General features: G+C 36.9%; 1 protein-coding gene across 5 annotated transcripts in view; it reads right to left on the bottom strand.

The window, feature by feature from the left end:
* UBR2 (ubiquitin protein ligase E3 component n-recognin 2) overlaps window positions 1-22,291 on the bottom strand; it is a 117,170-nt gene that overhangs the window by 71,879 nt on the left and 23,000 nt on the right. For all 5 annotated transcript variants that reach the window (XR_014295456.1, XM_082637829.1, XM_082637831.1 and 2 more), the window contains exons 3-5: window positions 10,440-10,518; window positions 8,492-8,605; window positions 1,756-1,886 (exon numbers count right to left, since the gene is read on the bottom strand). Coding sequence is in view for 4 of the 5 variants with exons in the window: in XM_082637829.1 (XP_082493955.1) it covers window positions 1,756-1,886; window positions 8,492-8,605; window positions 10,440-10,518 (324 nt within the window). In the remaining variant the exon portion in view is untranslated. The remainder of the gene's footprint in view (window positions 1-1,755; window positions 1,887-8,491; window positions 8,606-10,439; window positions 10,519-22,291) is intronic.

Raw genomic sequence — 22,291 nt, 5'->3', positions numbered from 1 at the left:
ATTGGCTTTTATCAAGAAGGATAGGATGCTAGAGTGGGATAAAACCAGTATGGGAGTTCAGAGAACTGCCAAAGAAGTAATTTGAGAGCTGAAGTCAGAATTGGCTATCAGTGGTGCTCAACTGGGGTCAATTCTCCTCTACCCTCCATAGATGACCACTGGGCAATGTCTGGAAACTTTTGGTTGTCATGACTGGGGTGGGAGTGCCACTGGCATCCAGTGGGTAAGGGCCAAGGATGCTGCTAAAAATTCTACAGTCCACCAGTTAGAGCCCATAATATCTGGCCCCCAAAGGCAACAGTGCGAAGGTTGAGAAACCATGGGCTGGAAGAAAGTGAAAGCAAAGGCCCTGAGGTGGCAAAGGTAAATACTGGGAGCTGGAGCACAGGGAGGAAGGAGGAGATTAGTCTGGAGAGAGGCAGAAATCTTAAAGACCTTGTAATGGATTTCGATTTTGCCATCCTAAGGGCAATCAAAGATTTGAAAGAGTGAAATAGGAGCTATGGTCAGATTTGTCTTAAAGTTCACTTTGGCTATATGTGGAGAATGGACCATGAGAGACCCAAGTGGATATGGCAGTCTAGTTAGGGACGTCATGTTGTCCAAGGATGAAATTAACGCAATTTGGACTAGGATAGTAGTAATGGAGATGAATAGAAGTAAACAACCTGACAGAGGGAGAACCAGCTGGACCTGAAATCTAAGTGGATATGCATGACTCAGGTTTCTGGGTAGATGAAATGCCATTTACTAAGATGGGAAAACATTACAAGAGATGCAAGTTAGATTCTTTTCCCTTCTATGCTGGTGGTCCCAAACTTACAATGGAACAGAAAAATAAAAACACAACTCTTCTATTCTCTACGGTCTAAATTTGGATCTCAGATTTAGATCTTAGTTGGTCTCCAACTCAAAATACATGAAGATAAAAGTCATGAGGTAACTAAGCCATTTTCAACATTTCCAAAAAAGGAATACTAACTCCTCATTTTACTAAAAAACAACCTACAACCTAATTATTTGGAACACTGTTGAGAAAGCAAAAAAGAAACACCACCAATGTCCTTTAGACTCTCACTTGTATTCAACCTTAACTGTGAATACAATTCCAACAAGCTTGGCTAGAATTAAAAGTAGAGGAGAAGGCTGCTTAAGGCAAGCACATTCATGCAGAAAAGTAAGCCCTTAACCTTAATACAGCTATAGCAGAATCCAGCTCTCTGATCACAAATTTGCAATCTCCTCAATAATCTAAGAACAAATGGTAAAAATGTTAGATGTACTCTAAAGGAAGCACAAAGTGTAGAATAAATTTTATACAGATTTAGAATCAAAAATGGTTAAAATTGAATTTGTGCATTTAGTCAAAGCAGAAAACTCACTTAGATCAAAGTGCTCATTCCCTAATCAAATCTCATAAACAAACAAAAAGAATTGTAGAGTTAACTTAACAGCTTTATCACACAAAGAAGAGAAAAATGTCTGTGCTTGAAACCAGTGGTAGAGCCTTGATGTGGCTAAAATATGGCTATAAATCAGCGAAAGCAACAGCAGGGAAAAACCTCTACCAATTAAATGGCTCACACATATTTAAAAACTATAAAACCAAGGTTATTATTATGCTGAAAACTAATTATTAAAAAAGATTATGTTCTATCCTAGCTGTATTAAAGTTAATTTGAGGAATTAGAATCAAAATGGTTAAAATTGAGTGTAAGCAAATACAAATACAAGGAATAAATGGGTTGTACTTACACCATCTCTAAATCTGGTGGCAATTCACTTTCCTTTTCCCAGGTTAATATCTCTACTGCATACCGAAACATAATAGCAAAAATGTTATAAGTTCTTGCTATCACATCTTCTGATAAATGCACAAGAGGATCCTGAAAGAACAGAAAAAAAAAAGCAACCATGTTAAATGTACATGAATTCTCCTTTTTCCCATTCTGCCTCCCTCCTCAAAATACTACTGTAAAAAGCTGACCCATCTTCCAGCTTCAGCTTCTCTTCAATTTGATCCTATACGTTACATCTCAGCAAATCAAGCTTCCTAAAACATTCTGTTCATAATAATCCATATTACTGAATCATATGAACCACAATATTCCACGGCACTCCAATGCCTAATAAATAAATCTAAAAATTTTAGAATGGCATTCTAGGATCTTTAAAACCTAACATCAAACCATGGTAACAGCTTCACATCTCTCTAATCCCCAATTTCCAGAATAAGCAAAGGAATGTTATCTAAGGATGGACAAGTAATATTTAGTTTTATAGGTATAAAGGAGAACCTGATTTTGAGGATTCTAAAGGGGAGAAGTCAACAAGGTCAGAAAACTGCTCCTCGATGTTGTTAAGAATCACTCACCTTCTCTCAGCGAGTCAAGTTGTGTATGTATTTAACAGAGAACTTCGTACATTAGACTTAACAGTGAATGAGCCACTAAATTTCAAGGTTAATGTAGAAAAGTATTACTATAAACATACTTTAAGGTTATCTTTCAGTCAAGGTTGGCAAAATGTTTTACACAATCTAATTTTAATGCTTTATCAAATCTAAACATGTTATTTAGCTTAATGGCTGAATAGTGTTATATTCATCTCTCAATAAGAAAATCAATATATTCCAACATCATGGAATGGGAACCAGCACATTCTTGAAAATATACATAAGGATACAGAACATTTTCGTGCATCTTCACCAAGGATCAGCTTAGTGGAACTGATATAAAACAAATGGAGAAGGAGAATAATATCAAGGATGAAGGAAAAAAGACAAAGATTCCTAAAGGAGATGGGTCTAGGGCTTAAAGAGTGTAAGAAGAAGTAAAGTAAGAAAAAGATTTTCCAAAGTCTTACAGCACTTTTTACCTATAACTCTTCTCAATAAACTGCTTTATATGTCCCATCAAAAAAAAATTTTTTTTATACTGCTACCAAGGTTTGCTACTATTTCTTATGGAGACTTTAGAAGTTAACATGGCAAAACCACCTGTTACAAAGTAGGTATTGGAACTGGTACCTTCTGGGGATTCATGAAAGAGTGGCTATTAATCATAATACGAACCTCACACTGTACTAAAATAGAAAGTAGAACCAAAACTCAGTTTTCTTCGTGATACTATCTCACTATACAGTCATTCCATTTCTTACAATTACGTCCCATAATACAAGACGTTTAGAGGATTGAAGAATTATGATAAACAGGATATATAAGAATTAAATGGTGTTGGGACAGAAACAACCACCAATTCTTGAGAATCCAAGCCAGTAGTGTCCAAACTCTGTTCTAAAAATCCCAGGGCCTGGTAGGGATGTTTCCTATTTGAAATACACACCAGTTTAAAAACATATGATTATCCATATTTTTATTTATTTATTATTATTTTTTTTGCGGTACGCGGGCCTCTCACTGTTGTGGCCTCTCCCGTTGCAGAGCACAGGCTCCGGACGCGCAGGCTCAGCGGCCATGGTCACGGGCCCAGCAGCTCCGCGGCACGTGGGATCTTCCCCAACCGGGGCACGAACCGCGTCCCCTGCATCGGCAGGCGTACTCTCAACCACTGCGCCACCAGGGAAGCCCATGATTATCCAAATTTTTAAATGGCCTATGGATATAGATTCTTCTGCCATCTTTGTATGCACATGTTAACTTCTTGAAAATGGGTTACTGATTAAGAATCATTATTTCTGAAGTGAAGAGATGCTAGGCTGTGCAAGTCTACTCGTGTACAATGGTAAATTAAACTCTATTTGAAAAGACTTCTGTTCCAAGTGCTCGTATCACAGCATAAGTCAGTTGGAATGAGAAAATAAATAACCATCTTATCCTATGTTGTATTATCTAAGACTAATAATTGTTTTTGGTGACATTTATGTTAGAGAATGCAAGCCTTTGTGAGTCAACTTTGATTTATTCTTCTTCCAAACTAGAAGAATAGCATGCTGTTAAAAAGGTTACCTGTGGTTGGGACTTCCCTGGTGGTCCAGTGGTAAAGAATCCGCCTTATGATGCAGGGGACGCGGGTTCGATCCCTTGTCAGGGAACTAAGATCCTACATGCTGCAGGGCAACTAAGCCCATGCACCACAATACTGAGCCTGTGTGCCGCAAACTATGGAGCCCATGCACTCTGGAACCTGCGCGCCATGATTACAGAGCCCACGCGCCCTGAAGCCTGCGTGCCACAACTAGAGAAGAGAAAACCTGCTGCCACAACTAGAGAGAAGCCCACGCACCACAATGAAGAGCCTGCATGCTGCAACGAAAGGTCCCGCATGCAGCAACTAGACCCGATGCAGCCAAAAAAAATCAATCAATCAATCTTAAAAAAAAAAAGAAAGAAAAGTAAGCACATATTATAATAGAGTTTAACTGTTGTCATATGCAAATAAGGTATGAATGAGGGTTTTCTCCACACTGTCCAACTAAAACTAGAAACCAAAGTTATGAATCGATTTTCTAACAAGAAATAATATACATTCCAACTTATAAAAATAAATTCATTAGTAATACTGCTTTTATCTGTTTTATTATTGGGATTTCTTAATTAAAATTTTATTTAAAAAAATTCCACTGCCAAAAAATGTTTTCAAAAACCAGTATACTGTACTGTCAGAGTTGTCTATACTACCTAGGTTTAAAGCCCAGCTCTAGCACTTACTGTGTGGGACACTGTAGGCAAGTTTCTTAATCTAAGACTCAAGCTTTCACAGCTATAAAATATGGGTAACAGTAGTATTTATCTTACAGGGTTGTTCTGAGAATTAAATGAGGTAAACCAAGAATCGTATTTAGCATGATATTCAGCTACTAGTTACCACTGATCTGTATTCAAATGGGATGAAAGCAGCATTGATAAGTGAAAATTTCAGATAAAAAATTTTTCACTGAGGTTGTTCATTCAGTTATTATATGTTATTGAATTAAATTTCATTTCGAAAAGGATTTACAGCAACTTTTTTTGGCCGAGTGCAGCTTGCGGGATCGTAGTTGCCCGACCAGGGATTGAACCTGTGCTCTTGTCAGTGAAAACATGGAGTCCTAACCACTGGACCTCCAGGGAATTCCCCTTCAGCAACTAGAATACATCCAGTGTAATAAAACAGTATTAAAAAATAGATATACAAAGCAGGTAAAATGAAAATAAAGGAAGGAAAATAAACTGAAGTCAAGATAATGTCTATTTATAAATGCCAATCATATAAATTTCCATATAGCTACTACAGACAAGCTGTTTTCAAGATGCCCCAACAAAAGGAAACACAGTCAGTTACCAGACTCACACCAAGAGAAACGTAACATTTCCTAATGCAGAGACCTAAGACAAATTTCTTACGGTTTTTATAAAGATCAACAAAGGAGACACTAGGAAAGGTACCATCCCACCAGCCTCCGTACTCACCCCCCATGCTCAAGGGCCCATTTGGAAAACTAGTTGGGCATTTATTGTTGTCATGGTGATGGAAGATGTTATTACCATTTAATGAGTGGGAATTAGGTATAATAAACACAGTGCTTCTGACAGTGTACACCTGGGGTCAGTAAAGTTTTTCTATGAAGAGTCACTAAGTATTTCAGTTTTTGCAGGCTACAGGGTCTCTGTCATAGCTACTCAGTTTTGCTGTTGTAGTGGAAAAGCAGCTACAGACAATACATGAACAATTAAGCGTGGCTGTGTTGCAATAAAATTTTATTTATGGATAATGAAATTTGAATTTCACATAAATCTTCACATGCCACAAAATACTACCCTTATTGATTTTTCTTCAACTATTTAAAAATATAAAAACCATTCTTGGATTATGGTGGTGCCAGTAACAGGGTGCAGACAAGATCCGGCCTGTGGGGCCAGGGTTTGCTGATCCCTGGCCTGTACAATGAAGAATGTCCCACCTCAAATGCCAAAAGTTGAGAAGACCTGTGGAACTTCTAAACACTACCCCAACAGAAGTATATAATCAAAATTTTTTACAACTTTTTCTTAAAATGTAGGCTGAATGTATAACAAAACAATTATATTCAATAAAAACAATTCTGTGACAGGCTAAAAAGGTTCATTTCAAATATTATATAGCTTTCTTCCATTTCAAGCATAAAATAGAAAAACCCTAGATAATGTATGGATTTAGTGAGTGGGGACCAGGTATGCTAAATATAATGTTATCTGTTATCTTTTTAATATCTTATAGTCTTTTCTCGAAGACTTCATTTCTCTTAACTGAATTCTTAAATAGGAATTAAATGGCAAAGTCTGGAGGTTCGATTCTCTGTCAAGTTGCTGGAATATATATTCTCCAGGCAGGACCATACAATTTCAGCCAGGCAGGTTATTTTGCTGGCATCTTCTAAAAATTCAGGAAACTAACCAAAGTCTTCATTATTTGATAGCTACCCCACTAATGTATGAGGATAAAGCCAAGAGAGTAACTGCAGGCAGATTCATAATTTTTCTTAGAAAATTTAAAGCGAACAATCTGGTGGTGTCTAGTACATTCATAATGTTGAGCCACAATCACCTCTATCTAGTTCTAAAACATTTCTATCACTTCAACAAAGTAAAACCCCTTACCCATTAAGCAGTTTTTCTCCATTTTTCCCTTCCCTATTCCCTGGCAACCACCAGTCTGTGTTCTCTACAGATGTATTTATTCTGGATATTGCACATAAATGGAATCATACAGTATGTGACCCTTTGAGTCTGGCTTCTTTCACTTAGCATGATGTTTTGAAAGTTCATCCACGTTGCAACATGTATCAGTACTTCATTCCTTTTTACAGCGAAGTAATATTACACTGTATGTTTATCCATTCACATACTGATAGACATTTTGACTGTTTCCACCTTTTGGCTATTATGAATAATGCTGCTACTAATGTGTGTGCATGTACTTATTTGAATACTTGTTTTTAATTCTTTTGGGTATATACCTAGAAGTGAAATTACAGGCTTACATGGCAATGTTTAACATTTGAGGAACAGCCAAACTGTTTTCCACAGTGCTAAACCATTGTGCATTCCCCCTAGCACTGTACAGAGTTCCACTTTCTCTATAGCCTCGCCAACACCTATTTGCCACTTTTTTGATTACAGCCATCCTAGTGGGTGTGAAGTGGTATCTCACTGTGGTTTTGATTTACATTTCCCTAATGACAAATACTCTTGAGCATGTTTTCACGTGTTTGTTGGTCACCTGTATTACATCTTCTTTGGAGAAATGTCTATTCAGGTCCTTTGGCCATTTTCAATTGCGTTTTTTGTTGTTGAGTTGTAAGATATATATTCTGGATACCAGACACTTATCAGATATGACTTGCAAATATTTTCTCCCAGTCCTAAAGTTTTACACTAGCTTTCCATTTTTTTTCAAAAGCAAAACCATTTTTTCCAAATATGTCTTTGTTTGCCTTGTTTATATTTTTATATACAGAATGCCAACCCAGTATGTAAGAGATAAAAACAGAGCTGCTCCAATTGCAGTGGAGAAATCTGAAACCCTGATCACTTGGCATCTCTCTGTAGCAAATCCTAAAGCACATGCACAAAGCAAACAAAACACAAACAAATATATATGTGTTCCATAGCACTGAATCACTCTGCACAAATTTTCATCTGTCTAAAACACAGTGAAACACAGTCTAAAAGATACTGTCCTACACCATAAGTTCTCTGGTCATTCTGTTAAAATATCTGAGACCAGGAAGACGTGCACTAGGAAGGACTATTAATGTCCACTTGCCCCAAATCGGTATCAGACCTACTTACTAACAATGCATATGTTCTTTTAATGTACCCACCTCTCTGCCATTTAAAATTAAAATCTGAAATAAGGATCTTAAATCAAACATCAGATTGTCACAAACGGCAGAGTTTCAAGTATTTATTTAGAGAGAGCCTATTATATCATTACAAATATCATTTAGAGAAAAATAATAAAGGATCAACAACAATTTTAGAAAGCACATATTTACAGCTAGAACGAGTATAACTTGTATTGAGCTATCATCCCAATGTTTGGTCCCATCACATATCCAATGACATTGATTTACCAGGAGATGATGAGTAGGATTGGCTGCCATGTAGGACTACAGAAAAGAAAGGTATCTGATCTACAAAGTCTTAGTCATAACACAAACAAAAACCAACTAAGTTAACTGATCTACATATATAGGAAAAATAATCCCTTTAATAATAAATGAGGACTAAAAAAACTCATATATGCTTAAAATAAAACAAACAAATGCAAAAGTCCAAATTAAATTAAATTTCTAGAATTTCAAGTGTGTTCTACTAGTAATGGTATGCCATCCATAAAATGCAAAAAACTTTCGAAGTATATACTTGGTCACTGTTAATAGTGAGAGGACTACTGATATTTTACTTATCCATTGCTATATTATAACCTAATGCTTATGTCTGAAAATATTTCAAACACATGGTTAAGACAGTATTTCCTTAGGAACAATTTTGTGAAAATGTTTTTACCTCTTCTTCCTCAATTTCAGAGGTGTTAAGTTCATGTTTCTGACAGTAAGGACCCTCTTTCCAAGCTTCAGTATCACCACAGTCACAGAAACCTCCACCTCCTGATGTTGTCATCTTGAAAAAAAATTGTAAAGTATCTTGTCAATAAGTATTTACTGAGGGGCTATCGGATTATAAATAGGAATATCAAGTGCTAAGGAAATAACATTGCTGAAGTGTTAATTTCTTTGGAGGGATAAAATTAAATAAAATGCCAAACCTCTCAATGTTTTAAAGCTGATTTTAAATAAGCCTATAGGCTAATTTAAGTGATTTCAAAATAAAATAAGCTACTCTGTAGTGTCTAGCAAGCTACAGCTATTTTAAAGAGGTAAAATATGTCCACTTGCATGACTTCCTAATTAGGAAAATAACAAGGGTTTTCTTGCTAGGTTTTGGCTAAATTGGTATATTGCTGGTATCTATGCTACCAGGTTATAACATAACAGATTCAAGAGTGACAAAGATTCCTACAGCTGCTGTCTTCTACAAAAGTCTAATAAGAGTGCATCTGCATTAGAGAAAGTGACCAAAAAAACTATAGAAATAGTTTATTTTTCTTTTCTAACACTCTCTAAATAGCATTCTTTGAAAAGGAAACATGGAGTGCCTAGTCGTAAAACCTTTTACCACCTGTGGGCTTCAAAATTATTCAAGCTTCCTTAAGACGTAGCAATGATTCAAGGAATCTGGCAAGATAAAACCTATTATTTAATAATTAGTAGACTGGAAATTTTGCTTTTTTAAAAAATACTGTGAGAGTTTATGGATGGGTATGAGAAGGAAATTTTAGAAAGAGCCTTTCATATTTTGCCCAAAGTAAGTATTTGTGTGTTACATATCACAGGGTAATTAATGTAAACTCACAAATGACAGTTATTCTTAGGGGCTGCAAAGATATATGCCAAGAAACATGGGCAGGCAGCTATATGAAAAGTGATAACCTCACCCTATAGCTTTTATGTGTGTTCTGGTAACCAAAGATAGGTAGAACAGTTTAAAGGAAACTAGGATTCTCTTACTGATTTATGAAAATAAAAAGAACATATAAAAATATGAATTCAATTTTGCAGCTGTTTTAGTTCACTGTTAACAATACTCGGGTAGAGTAAATAAAAACAAACAGGAGGAAAAGTCCTGAATCAAAAGTCTTGAATTAGTAAGAAGATTGCAATATTTCTTCTCTATTTTTATTTGAGATTAGGGTGAAAAATTCCAGCTAGTAACAGTTCCCTAAATTTCTGAATGCTCACAGCTCTGTCTTCAGCATCCAGTAGAGGAACCAGGACAGGCTTAGCAATAATCTGCCTATGTATTTTGTATCCCTGACTTAAAAACAAACATACTTGATTTTTGGAAAAGTACTGATTGCATTACAGCAGTTAAAAAAAAAAATTGATTAGTCTTATGTTCTGAAGTTGGCCCTTTTCTACATTGTACTACATGCCTCTTTAATATTAAGAAATGACAATTCTGTAGAAGCTGACCAATAGATAGAACCATTTCTTAAAGGTATAATCCTGTCAGTTTTACTTAATTGCTCACTCATCTCCCTTCAGAACCTCCCTCTTGCATTTTAACTCTCACCCTTATCCTCTAATTTTTGATAACTTGCTTTATAAACCTAGAATTATAAAGATAATAAACATTAAAAAAATAACAAAACTAGTTGAAAACCAATACTGAAAGAGCTGCTATCTATAGTCTTTTAATCTTAAACCATGTGTTCCATGAAATCTGGATTCATAATTCATCTCTACACTGCCATCGTATGTTTAATGGTATTTGAGTAACACATTTCTTAAACCACTCTCTCCTGTTTCAGTGTTAAATCTTGGAATTTTAAAAAGAAAAGGTAATGAGTATAAAATTCAATACTAGGTGTGGTTATTATCTGGATATTACTAACCCTATATCGATGGTCTCTGTGAATACTTCCCAAAAAGCACTCCATGCATAAAACACAAGTTGGATCAACTGCACAGTCTCTGTAAAGTTAAAGAAAAAAAAAATCAGAGTGTCATAAAATAACTGTATATTTTACCACATAATATTTCAAATTGGAATCCATCTTGGAAGAGCCAGAATAGTGAAATGCCTTAGTGTTAGAAGAAAAGAAATTATTTTTCCCAAAGATCTGTCAGATCTTTGATCAATGGAGTCAGCTTAAGAACCTGCTTCTCATACTGGATGTGCACTAGGGGGTCTTAGAAGGCACATATTACTAGAATGGCAATTTTCCCTAAATATTGAGGGAAATCCTGTTTTATATTAAAACACACAGATGTATATGGGATAGATTTTAAATATTATAAATTCTTAAGATATTTTAACTAATTTAAATGGCAATAACATATTAAGTGTTCAGTATACAGGCTGACATGGGCCTCCACCCTCGGTCTGTATATCTGATGGTCACACAACACCTATGGTTCATAAGACATCCTGATGGGGGAGTAGGAGTTCCACAAAGTGAATGGGTTGACAGTGGTGCCTTTGATCATTTCATTTGCTTTTATCATACTGCAATTTAGATACATTTATAGATCATATCTTAAATAATTTCTATGATTCTATGAAATGAGATGGGGAGTCATGAAAATCTTTAAATTTCCCCTTATCCTTGTTTCTGTATCGCATAGGCAACCACCCTACTATGCCTACTGTGTGCCCTTTAATTTGTATGTGTTCTTGCAAAATGTTTTTGAATGCATGTATTTAAAAAAAATTTTATTTTTTAAACTGTAGTTGATTTACAATATTTTATTAGTTTCACGTGTACAGCAAAGTGATTTGGATATATATATGTGTGTGTGTATATATATATATTTCAGATTCTTTTCCATTATAGGTTATTACAAGATGCTGAATATAGTTTCCTGTGCTATACAGTAAATCCATATTGTTTACTGAGTGCATGTATTTTTTTTTTTTTTTTGCGGTACGCGGGCCTCTCACTGCTGTGGCCTCTCCCACTGCGGAGCACAGGCTCCGGACGTGCAGGCTCAGCGGCCATGGATCACGGGCCCAGCCACTCCGCGGCATGTGGGATCTTCCCGGGCTGGGGCACGAACCCGTGCCCCCTGCATCAGCAGGCGGACTCTCAACCACTGCGCCACCAGGGAAGCCCCGAGTGCATGTATTTTTGATGTGTGCAAATATTACTGTGTTATATCTCATTCTGTTCTTTTTCAATTCTGTAACATAATCCATTCATTTTGTATGTGTACGTTTGATTTGCTGCTTCTGATTGGTATATAATATGCCATGGCATGTATTCAAAACATTTTTCCTCTACTATCCCTGCACCGGACACCTGGATTACCTCTAATGCCTTTCTACCACAAATAATGCTGCAATGAATATCCCTGTAAATGTTTTCTTATGGATCTGATTGAGATTTTCTTCGGCATATAAACTCAAGAGCAGAATAGCTGGGTCGTATACATATAGAGTTTTAATTCTGAGTGCCATGCTACTGTCCAGAGTGGCTACATGTGTCCCAGCAGTGTGTAAGAGTTTTTATAACCTGCATCTTCATCAGCATTTGGTTTTTATCTCATTTGCTAATATGTGCCAGCTTAACATATATGAAATATCTTACTGTCTTTTTTGTTTTTTGTTGTGGTTTTTTTTTTTTTTTTCTTTTGGCTGTTTTGTTGCTGCACGTGGGCTTTCTCTAGTTGCAGCGAGCGGGGGCTACTCTTCATTGCAGTGCATGTGCTTCTCATTGCGGTGGCTTCTCTTGTTGCAGAGCATGGGCTCTAGGTGTGCAGGCTTCTGTAGTTGTGGCACGCAGGCTCAGTAGTTGTGGCTTGTGGGCTCTAGAGCGCAGGCTCAGCAGTTGTGGCACATGGGCTTAGTTGCTCCGCAGCATGTGGGATCTTCCTGGGCCAGGGCTCGAACCCGTGTCCCCTGCATTGGCAGGCGGATTCTTAACCACTGAGCCACCAGGGAAGCCCCTATCTTACTGTTTTAATTTGTATTTCTCTGACTGCTAATACATTTGAGCAACTCTTCATATGCTTACTGCTTTGAGGATTTCCTTTTCTATAAACTGCCTGTTTATATCCTTTGTCCATTTTTCTGCTGGGATTGCTTTCTTTATCTTGTTCATTTGCAGGAGTTTCCTATATAGTCTAGTTTAGAGGACATTAATCACTTGGCAATTTAAACATTGCAAATATTGTCTCCCATTTGTCACATGTATATTAGTTTTGCCCATGGGGTCCTTTGTTGAATAGAGCTCCCTATTTTGATGCAATTAAATTTACACACAAATTGGTTTGTGCTTTGAGGTTTTAGAAGTTCCTTCCCCAACCCTAGGTCACGAAAATATATATGTTTTTAAAGAAAATAATTTTCTTCTATTAAACCTTTTGGTTTTATCTTCCACATATAGGTGTTTAATCCACCTGGAATCTACCTTTGCATATGATATAGGATAGAGATACTGTTTTACTTCTCCATATATAATGAGCTGCTTTTTCTAAAACCATTTACTAAACAACCTAACTTTTACCTATTGATTGTGGTGTCACCTATATAACACATTAAGTTCCCATATATCCTTGGGTCTATTATCTAAGCTCTCTAAGAGTGATCTATTTGTTTGTTCTTATACTATACCACCCTGTATTACTATGGCTTTTTGTAGTATTGATATATCTTAATATCTGATAGGGTAAATTCCCCTTTATTCTCCTTTTTTAAAGGTTGATTTAACTATTCATGAATTATTATTTATTCTTCTACACAATAAGTTTACAGAGTTCCTCGAAAATACCCAGCTAAAATTTTGACAGAGATTACTTGGAATTTATTGATAAACTTCAGAAGTAATAACATCCTTATAAGAGTAAGTTACCATGTCCACGATTATTTCCTATATCTTTTATTGAAGTTTTAAATTTTTCTTAATGAGTCCTGTGTATTCTTGATTAGACTAATATCTAGGCACTTTCTAGGTTTTGTTGTTTTAATGATACACATTTTTTAAAAATTTCATTTTCTAGTTGGTTAAGGATGATGAAAATAAATAGTATTGATTTTTAAGACCCTTGATGAACTCAAGGCAGTTTTAACAGTTTGCTGACCCTGTTTTATTCCCCTGAAGTAAATGTGTATACTGTCTGTACATAATGACAATTTTATCCTTTTCCTTACAATAGCTATTCTTCTTCCCTTATACTGTTGACAAGGACTTCTAGTAATATGTTAAATAAGAGCAGTAATAGTAGGCATCCTTGTCTTTAGATATTAAAGTAAGCCCATCTAAGTATTATGTTCACTGTAGGTACTAAGAAAGTGCTCTTCTAGGGCTTCCCTGGTGGCGCAGTGGTTGAGAGTCCGCCTGCCGATGCAGGGGACACGGGTTCGTGCCCCGGTCTGGGAAGATCCCACACGCAGCAGAGCAGCTAGGCCCGTGAGCCATGGCCGCTGAGCCTGCGCGTCCGGAGCCTGTGCTCCGCAACGGGAGAGGCCACAACAGCGAGAGGCCCGCGCGTACAGCAAAAAAAAAAAAAAGAAAAGAAAAGTGCTCTTCTAGTAAGAATTAAGCATTTATCTTGTCTTTCCTATATAAACTGTGCCTCAGGGTTATCGAAGGATTGATGAGGGACTGTTTCTTTCATAGAAGACTAGTTTATAAACAAAGAAGAGATGATAAATTAGAGTAGCACCACTTTGCTACACCCTAATGAATAACAATCCAGGCAGCAAGCATCAATGACTGCTAAAACATTAGGTAAAAAGGCTGATGGAGGGACTTCCCTGGCAGTGGTTAAGACTCCGTGCTTCCAACGCAGGGGGCACAGGTTAAATCCCTGGTTGGGGAACTAAGATCCCACATGCCACGTGGCGCGGCAAAAAACATAAATAAATAAGAGGCTGCTGGAGACCTTCACGATGGTTGCGTGTGCCAGGTACCTAAACCCACTAATCAATTTTAACAAAAGCAGCCAAGCATCATATACTTCCTGATATTAAGAATTAAGAAGTCATGCATCAGGCTTCCTTGGTGGTGTAGTGGTTAAGAATCTACCTGCCAATGCAGGGGACACAGGTTCGAGCCCTGGTCTGGGAAGATCCCACATGCCGTGGAGCAACTAAGCCCGTGCGCCACAACTACTGAGCCTGTGCTCTAGAGACCTTGAGCCACAACTACTGAGCCCACACGCCACAGCTACTGAAGCTCGCGTGCCTAGAGCCTGTGCTCCACAACAAGAGAAGCCACCGTAATGAGAAGCCCGCGCACCACAACGAAGAGTGGCCCCTGTTCCCTGCAACTAGAGAAAGCCCGCGCAGCAACGAAGACCCAACGCAGCCAAAAATAAATAAAAATAATAAAGTTCTCTTAGGGCTTCCCTGGTGGCACAGTGGTTGAGAGTCCGCTTGCCGATGCAGGGGACGTGGGTTCGTGCCCAGGTCCGGGAAGATCCCACATGCCGCGGAGCGGCTGGGCCCGTGAGCCATGGCCGCTGAGTCTGCGCGTCTGGAGCCTGTGCTCCGTCCGCAACGGGAGAGGCCACAACAGCGAGAGGCCCGTGTACAGCAAAAAAAAAAAAAAAAAAAAAAAAAAAGTTCTCTTAAAAAAAAGTTATGCATCAATAATTATGAAATTATTATCTACCCCCCCCCAATAATAGAAGTTAATCAAGCCTAACTACCTGTTTCGAGGAAAGACAGGGAAAAAAGAAACATTTAAGCAACACCATGGGGCCACAATCAGCCAAATCTAGAATGTGGAAAATTCCATAGGACAAATGACCTGGTTTCTTAGCAACATAATGGAAAAAAGAAGGAAGGAAAGAGGTAAAAGAGCTATTACAGTTTAAAAGAAAAAATGAAGAATAACAGCCAAATGCAATGTGTGAACTCTGAATTCCCAGTTATGAGTCAATCAGGACAATTTCAACTCTGCTAGACAGCAGATAATATTAAGGAATTAGTGTTAATTATTTTAGGATATTAATGGTTAGAGAGAAAAAAGGTACATACTCAGTATTGATTAAAAAGAGCATGTTGTCTGGAACATGCTTCAAAATAATCTAGCAGGGCACGAAAAAAGTGTATGAGAGTGTATGTGTGTGTATATAGATTAAAAAGAGTTGCCATACATTGATAATTGCTGAAGCTGAGCAATGATTACCTGTCACGTCTATTGTACCACTCACCCTACCTTTATTATGTTTGAAACTGTCTATAATAAAAAACTTTTAAAAATCCAATATACAAATACTCAATAAAGTTCCCTTATATATTCTTTGTTTGCTAAGAATTAAATCACAAACAACAATTGAAATACATAAAATGCTTTTCTGAATCAAATCAGAAAAACATTTTTCTTTTCTCAACTATTAAAATGGTGAATTACATCAATAATTGTTTTAAAGATGAACTATCTTTGGATTCCTGAACTAAATTCCATTTGATCATGATGCATCACTCGTTTAGTATATTCTTGGATTCAGATAGCTAATATTTTATTTAGGATCCCTTTCATCTACATTAATAAGGGAAATGGCTTTATAATATCTCCTCTTGAATTTATCAGGGTTTCAAATCAAGCTTATTAAGTAGCCGCATAAAGAGTTAGGCAGTTTTCACTCTTGCCCTCTTTTCTGCAGTAACTTGTTTAAGAAAGGAATTAATTGTTCCTTCAAAATTTGATAGAACTCACCCATACACAGTCATCCAGGTATGCGATTTTTGGGAGGGAAGATCTTTGATTACCATTCCAATGTTTTCATACTACATTCAAGTTGCCTATCATTTTCCTACAAATTTATCCATTTCATCTACATTTTCAATTTTTTTTTAGCATTTACTTATTCATAATTCTCATATTTCAGAGGTTGTCAAACTTTCTCAGTTCATGGCATCTTTAGTGTCTCAACAGTTTCTTTCAGGGTATCACTAGACCAAATGAAACACCTAATCATTCTATTTATCAAACAGTTAGACTCAAAAAACTTAGTACCTGTTAGGCACTGCATAACTTCTCAAATCTTAGAATCAGACTGGATACCGCCACCCTCATTTCTTATTCCACAGGTATTTGCTTTTTAATCACAACAACGGAGAGGGCCCAGCTTCGGCAAGAAATGACATCACTAAAAGGAATGCAGTGAGTGTACGTCTCTATCTTCATTCTGAATTTTATATATGTGCATCTTCTCTTTTCTTACTCAGTCTTCTCAGAAAACTACCTTAAAAATTCCAAAGAGTAAGTATCTCAACTTTTTACTTCATTTTCTGATCTTTTTATTTCCTTTCTTCTTTTTCCTTTGAGTGTGCTCAATTGTTCTATTTCTACAAACTTCTTGAACTCAATGTTTACCTTATTTTTCTTTTTTATCTTTTTTTTTTTTTTGCAGTACATGGGCCTCTCACTGTTGTGGCTCTCCCGTTGCGGAGCAAAGGCTATGGACGCGCAGGCCCAGCAGCCATGGCTCACGGGCCCAGCCGCTCTGCAGCACGTGGGATCTTCCCGGACCGGGGCACGAACCCGCGTCCCCTGCATTGGCAGGCAGATTCTTAACCACTGCGCCACCAGGGAAGGCCCTCTTTTTTATCTTTGAAATAATTTTATTTATAGGAAAATTGCAAGAATAGTAGAGTTCCTCTACACCCTTACCAAGCTCTCCTTAATGTTAACCATAGTACAAGGAAACTGTACAAGGAAATTGTACCAAAAACATTGGTACAATATTGTTAACTACAGACCTTATTCAAATATCATTGGTTTTCCCACTAAGGTCATTTTTTTCTCTTCTGGATCCAACACAGGCTCCCACATTACATTAGATGTAATTTCTCCTTAATCTCCTCTAATCTCCAAAAGACTGACAGTTCCCCAGTCTTTTCTTGACTTTGAGACCATAACCCTTTTGAAGAGTATTGGTTAGTTATTTTGCAGATGTTCCACAATTTGTGTTTGTGATGTTTTCATGATTAGATTGAGTTATGCATTTTTGGCAAAAACACCAGAGGAATGATGCTGTGTCTTTCTCAGTGCATCATAACACGGGGCACGTGTTGATTTGATATGCTTTATTACTGGTGATGTTACCTTTGCTCACTTCATTAAGATGGTGTCTGCCGGATTTCTTCACTGTAAAGTTGTTATTGTTCCTTTTGTAATTAAATATATTTGGGGAGATACTTTGTGACTATGCAAACATCCTCCTATTTCTCCTCAAAATTTCATCCACTAGCTTTAGCATCTACCAATGGATCTAGACTACAATTATTACTGTGTTACTTGCCTAATGATGATTTTCTGTTTTATTTATTAACTGTAACTCTTCAATACAGGAAAACTACTGAAAACATCCCTTCTCTCCCGTTTATTTACTCAAAGAGTATGGACTCATGGATATTTATTTTATTCTATGGGTTATAATTTAATACTATCATTACTTATTTCATTACCCAAATTGTTTTAGCTGTGGCCATTGGGAACTCTTTCAGTTTGGTCCCCATGCCCTTTCAACAGGCCCTGTTTCTTTTTGAGCACTTTCTTACCTCTGGCAACATAACATGTTCCAGGCTTATTTTTTAATCTTCCTTGTCCCAGCCCTGGAATCAATCATTCCTCCATGGAACTCTGATTCTTTTTATTGGACAATGGTATTTAGAAACCAGTATGTGGGTACTGGGTATGCTCACTGCTATGGTAGTTTCATTGTTTCTAGGTCCTTTCAGCAGACACAGCCAGGAAATGTATGTTTGTATAGTTTATTTTTAACCTTTCTTTTTTGGGCAAACATTTTAAAGTTATACATTTCCTTCTAAATACTACTTTAGCTATGTCCCCAAAATTTCAACATGTAATCTTATATTCAGTTCTGTTTCTAAATTTCCTCAGTAATTTCAGTGATTTTCTTTTACTTAATGTTAGTTCCCAAACTTTGTTTAACCTACTCTTTTGTTATTTGTTTCTAATTCTTTTTGCAATAAATATAGTGGGAGAACAATCTGCATGGCTCTAAGCCTTGAGAATTAAGTGAGGTTTGGTCTTTAAGACCAAATATACAGATCACTTTTTAAAAATTGAGATATAATTCACATATTATAAAATTCGCCTTCTTAAAGTATACAACTTAGTGGTTCTTAATATATTTACAAGGTTGTGCAACTATAACCAACCAGAACATTTAGAGAAACGTCTATTCAAATCCTTTGCCCATTTTTTAATTGGGCTGTCTTTCTGTGTCCCTTACGTTTTCTACCATAAATATTATATTTATCAAATATGAAAACTGCTACTTTAGCTTTCTTTTGTATCATACTTTTTGCCTGGTATATTTTTCTCCACTGTTTCTATTCCTATTTTTAGCAACTTTCTGTTTTACTTTGCCTCTCACAGATAACATTTTTGGATTTTAAAAAATCTGAGAACCACTGTCTTTATATTTCTATATAATTATTAAGAAAAGTAAAGCCAGTGGCTTGTCCTCTAGGAGCTCATCATTTAACAGAAAAGACAAATGTGCATAGTTACTGTACCAGTCATTAAATGCCATTATATTAAAGGTAAGTTGGGGGTTGGTAAAAGCACCCATCTCCAAATTCTCTTGATCATGGATCCCTTTTATTAAAATGTTTAGAGCACGCACCATCTATCTATATGTAAATATACTCATATTACATATATATTTATATTAATAAGTTTATACTGATAGGTTATACATATGCACTGCTGTACTAATTAGAGTCCCTCAATTATACTGTAACTGGAGTCCCAAGAGTGGCAAAAACAAGGCAGAAAATATATTTGAAGATATAGTAACCTAAATTTCCCAAATTTGGTTAAAGACATCAACTTACAGATCCAAGAAACTCAAGGAGCCCCAAGAAGATAAATACAAAGAACATATAGCTAGGTGTCTCATAATCAAACTGTTAAAATTCAAAGATAAAGTAAAAATCTTGAAGGCAGCTAGAGAAAACCAACACATTTCACATAAGGGAATATAGATATGCTAATAAAAGCTGACTTATCATCAGAAACCATAGACGTCAGGAGTGGAACAGGATCTTTAAACACTGAAAAGGAAAAGAAAGTATCAACCCAAAATTCTATATTCAGGAAAATATGCTTTAAAAAAATGAGCAAAGACTTGCAGTTTCCAGCCCAGCATGTAAGAAGTCTGGAGGTCGCCACTTTGTCCTAACAACAGTAAAAAGCTGAACAAACTGAAATATCAACAACTCTTCTTAGATCTGTAAGACAAGTGAAGTCATAGGGCAAACTGCTAACCCCAAAATGGGAGAGACCAACAGGTGAATACAGAGAATCACAACTTATGAGAGCAGAAAGCCACTAGCACAAACCTGCACAGGAACCAGTGGTGAGGTAGGGAAACATGAACTGTAATTAACCAGCTGTTGAAGGCTCAGTGTGATCAAGTTTGAAAAATTAAAAATCCCAGGGGGACTTCCCTGGTGGCTCAGTGGTTAAGAATCCGCCTGCCAATGCAGGGGACATGGGTTCGATCCTGGTCTGGGAAGATCCCACATGTCGTGGAGCAACTAAGCCCGTGTACCACAACTACTGAGCCTGCGCTCTAGAGCCCATGAGCCACAACTACTGAAGCCTGTGAGCCACAACTACTGAAGCCCGTACGCCTAGAGCCCGTGCTCCGCAACAAGAGAAGCCACCGCACTGAGAAGCCTGTGCACCGCAATGAAGACCCAACACAGCCAAAAAAATAAAAAATAAAAATTCCAGCGACCCGGTCATTGGGGGTCCCACACTTCAGTGAGTTTAATTTCCTGGAGTCCTACTAGGTTCTCACAGTGAATATCAGAGAAAAATTCTCTCGTGCTTCCAGCAGAAGGGTAAAAGGAACCACTTTGAAATATTCCAGAGCATTCTGTTCTTAACAAAGTCTGCCTGCAGAAGAAACTATTTAATCAGAGCCTAAGCTGCTGGGGTATTATCAGTCAAACTGACCTGAAAAAAGGGAAATACCCAATTCCAGCCCACTCTAGCCATCCTGTCCCAACTAAAGGGTGAATGCGGGGGCACTGAGAAACACATGTGAAGTTCACAGCTCAGAGGTATAGGCACACTAAAAGATTGAGACTTAATCACATGACTATGGAATGCTTCTACTCCCTGACCCATTACCACCACGTTATTTTTTTTCTGTTATACATTTTCTAGCAGATGCTTTTGTTTTTTTAAAAATTTTATTGAAGTATAGTTGATTTACAATGTTGTGTTAATTTCTGCTGTACAGCAACGTGACTCAGTTATACATATATATATATTCTTTTTCATATTCTTTTCCATTATGGTTTATCACAGGATATTGAATATAGTTCCCTGTGCTATAATGTAGTACCCTGTTGTTTATCCATCCTATATACAATAGGATTGCATCTGCTAAGCCCAAACTCCCAACACTTCCCTCCCTCACACCCCCTTCTCCCTTGGCAACCACAAGTCTGTTCTCTATGTTTGTACCACCACATTATTAAAGGACTATTTACAAGATCCCTTTTACCCAGTATATCACATGCCTAGCGATCAAGAAAAAATTATAAGACACACTAAAAGACCAAAACGTACAGTTTGAAGAGACAGAGCAAGCATCAAAATCAGACTCAGATATTGGAATTACCAGACCTGGAATTAAAAACAATTATGATTAATATGCTAACGGCGCTAATGGATACAGTAGACAGCTTGCAAGAACAGATGGGCAATATAAACAGAGACTGAAATCCTAAGAAAGAACCAAAAAGAAATGCCAGAGATCAAAAACACTGAAACAGACATGAAGACAGACTTTGATGGACTTATTGGTAGACTGGATATAGCCGAGGAAAGAATCTCTGAGCTTAAGGATATCTCAACAGAATGCTCTAAGGCTGATGTATGGGAGGGGAGTTTGGGGGAGAATGGATACATGTATATGTATGGCTGATTCCCTTTGCTGTGCACCTGAAACAATCATAACATTGTTAATCTGCTATACTCCAGTATAAAATAAAAAGTTAAAAAAACCAAACCTTTACATATACGTCTTGGGGGAAAAAAGAAAGCTCTAAGGCTGAAAAGCAAAGAGAAAAAAGACTGGAAGGAAAACACAACAGAATATCCATGAACTATGGGACACCTACAAAAGGTTTAACATATGTGTAATAGGAATACAAAAAAGAGAGGAACGAGAGAAAGAAACAGAATATTGAAAACAATATTTATTGAGAATTTCCCTAAATGAATAGCAGGCACCAAACCACAAATCCAGGAAGTTCAAAGAACATCAAGTGGGAAAAACACCAAAAAACCTTGTACCTAGGCATATCATTTTCAAACTACAGAAAATCAAAGATAAAGAAAAAATCCTGAAAGAAGCCAGAAGAGAAAAACAACTTACCTAGAGAAGAGCAAAGATAAGAATTACATCTGACTTTTCCTCAGACACCATGCAAGCAACAGGAAAGCAGAGTGAAATATTTGAAGTGTTGAAGAATTACATCTGACTTTTCCTCAGAAACCATGCAAGTAACAGGAAAGCAGAGTGAAATATTTGAAGTGCTGAAAGAAAAAATGCCTACCAACCTAGAATTTTGTACCTACAATATTATCCTTCAAAAGTGAAGGTGAAAGGAAAACTTTCTCAGGCAACCAAAGTGGACTTGGGTTAGTTGTAATATATCACAAATTCTAGGGCAACCACTGAAAAAGGTAAAAGTATATATAACACTGATATGTTATGAAAGGAGTGGCTTTATCAACATCTG

The sequence above is a fragment of the Mesoplodon mirus genome (genome assembly GCF_964341445.2).
Source record: "Mesoplodon mirus genome assembly, chromosome: 12".
Lineage (NCBI taxonomy): Eukaryota > Metazoa > Chordata > Mammalia > Artiodactyla > Ziphiidae > Mesoplodon > Mesoplodon mirus.
The sequence above is the reverse complement of the archived record's forward strand: the minus strand, read 5'-3'. Positions and strand labels throughout refer to the sequence as shown.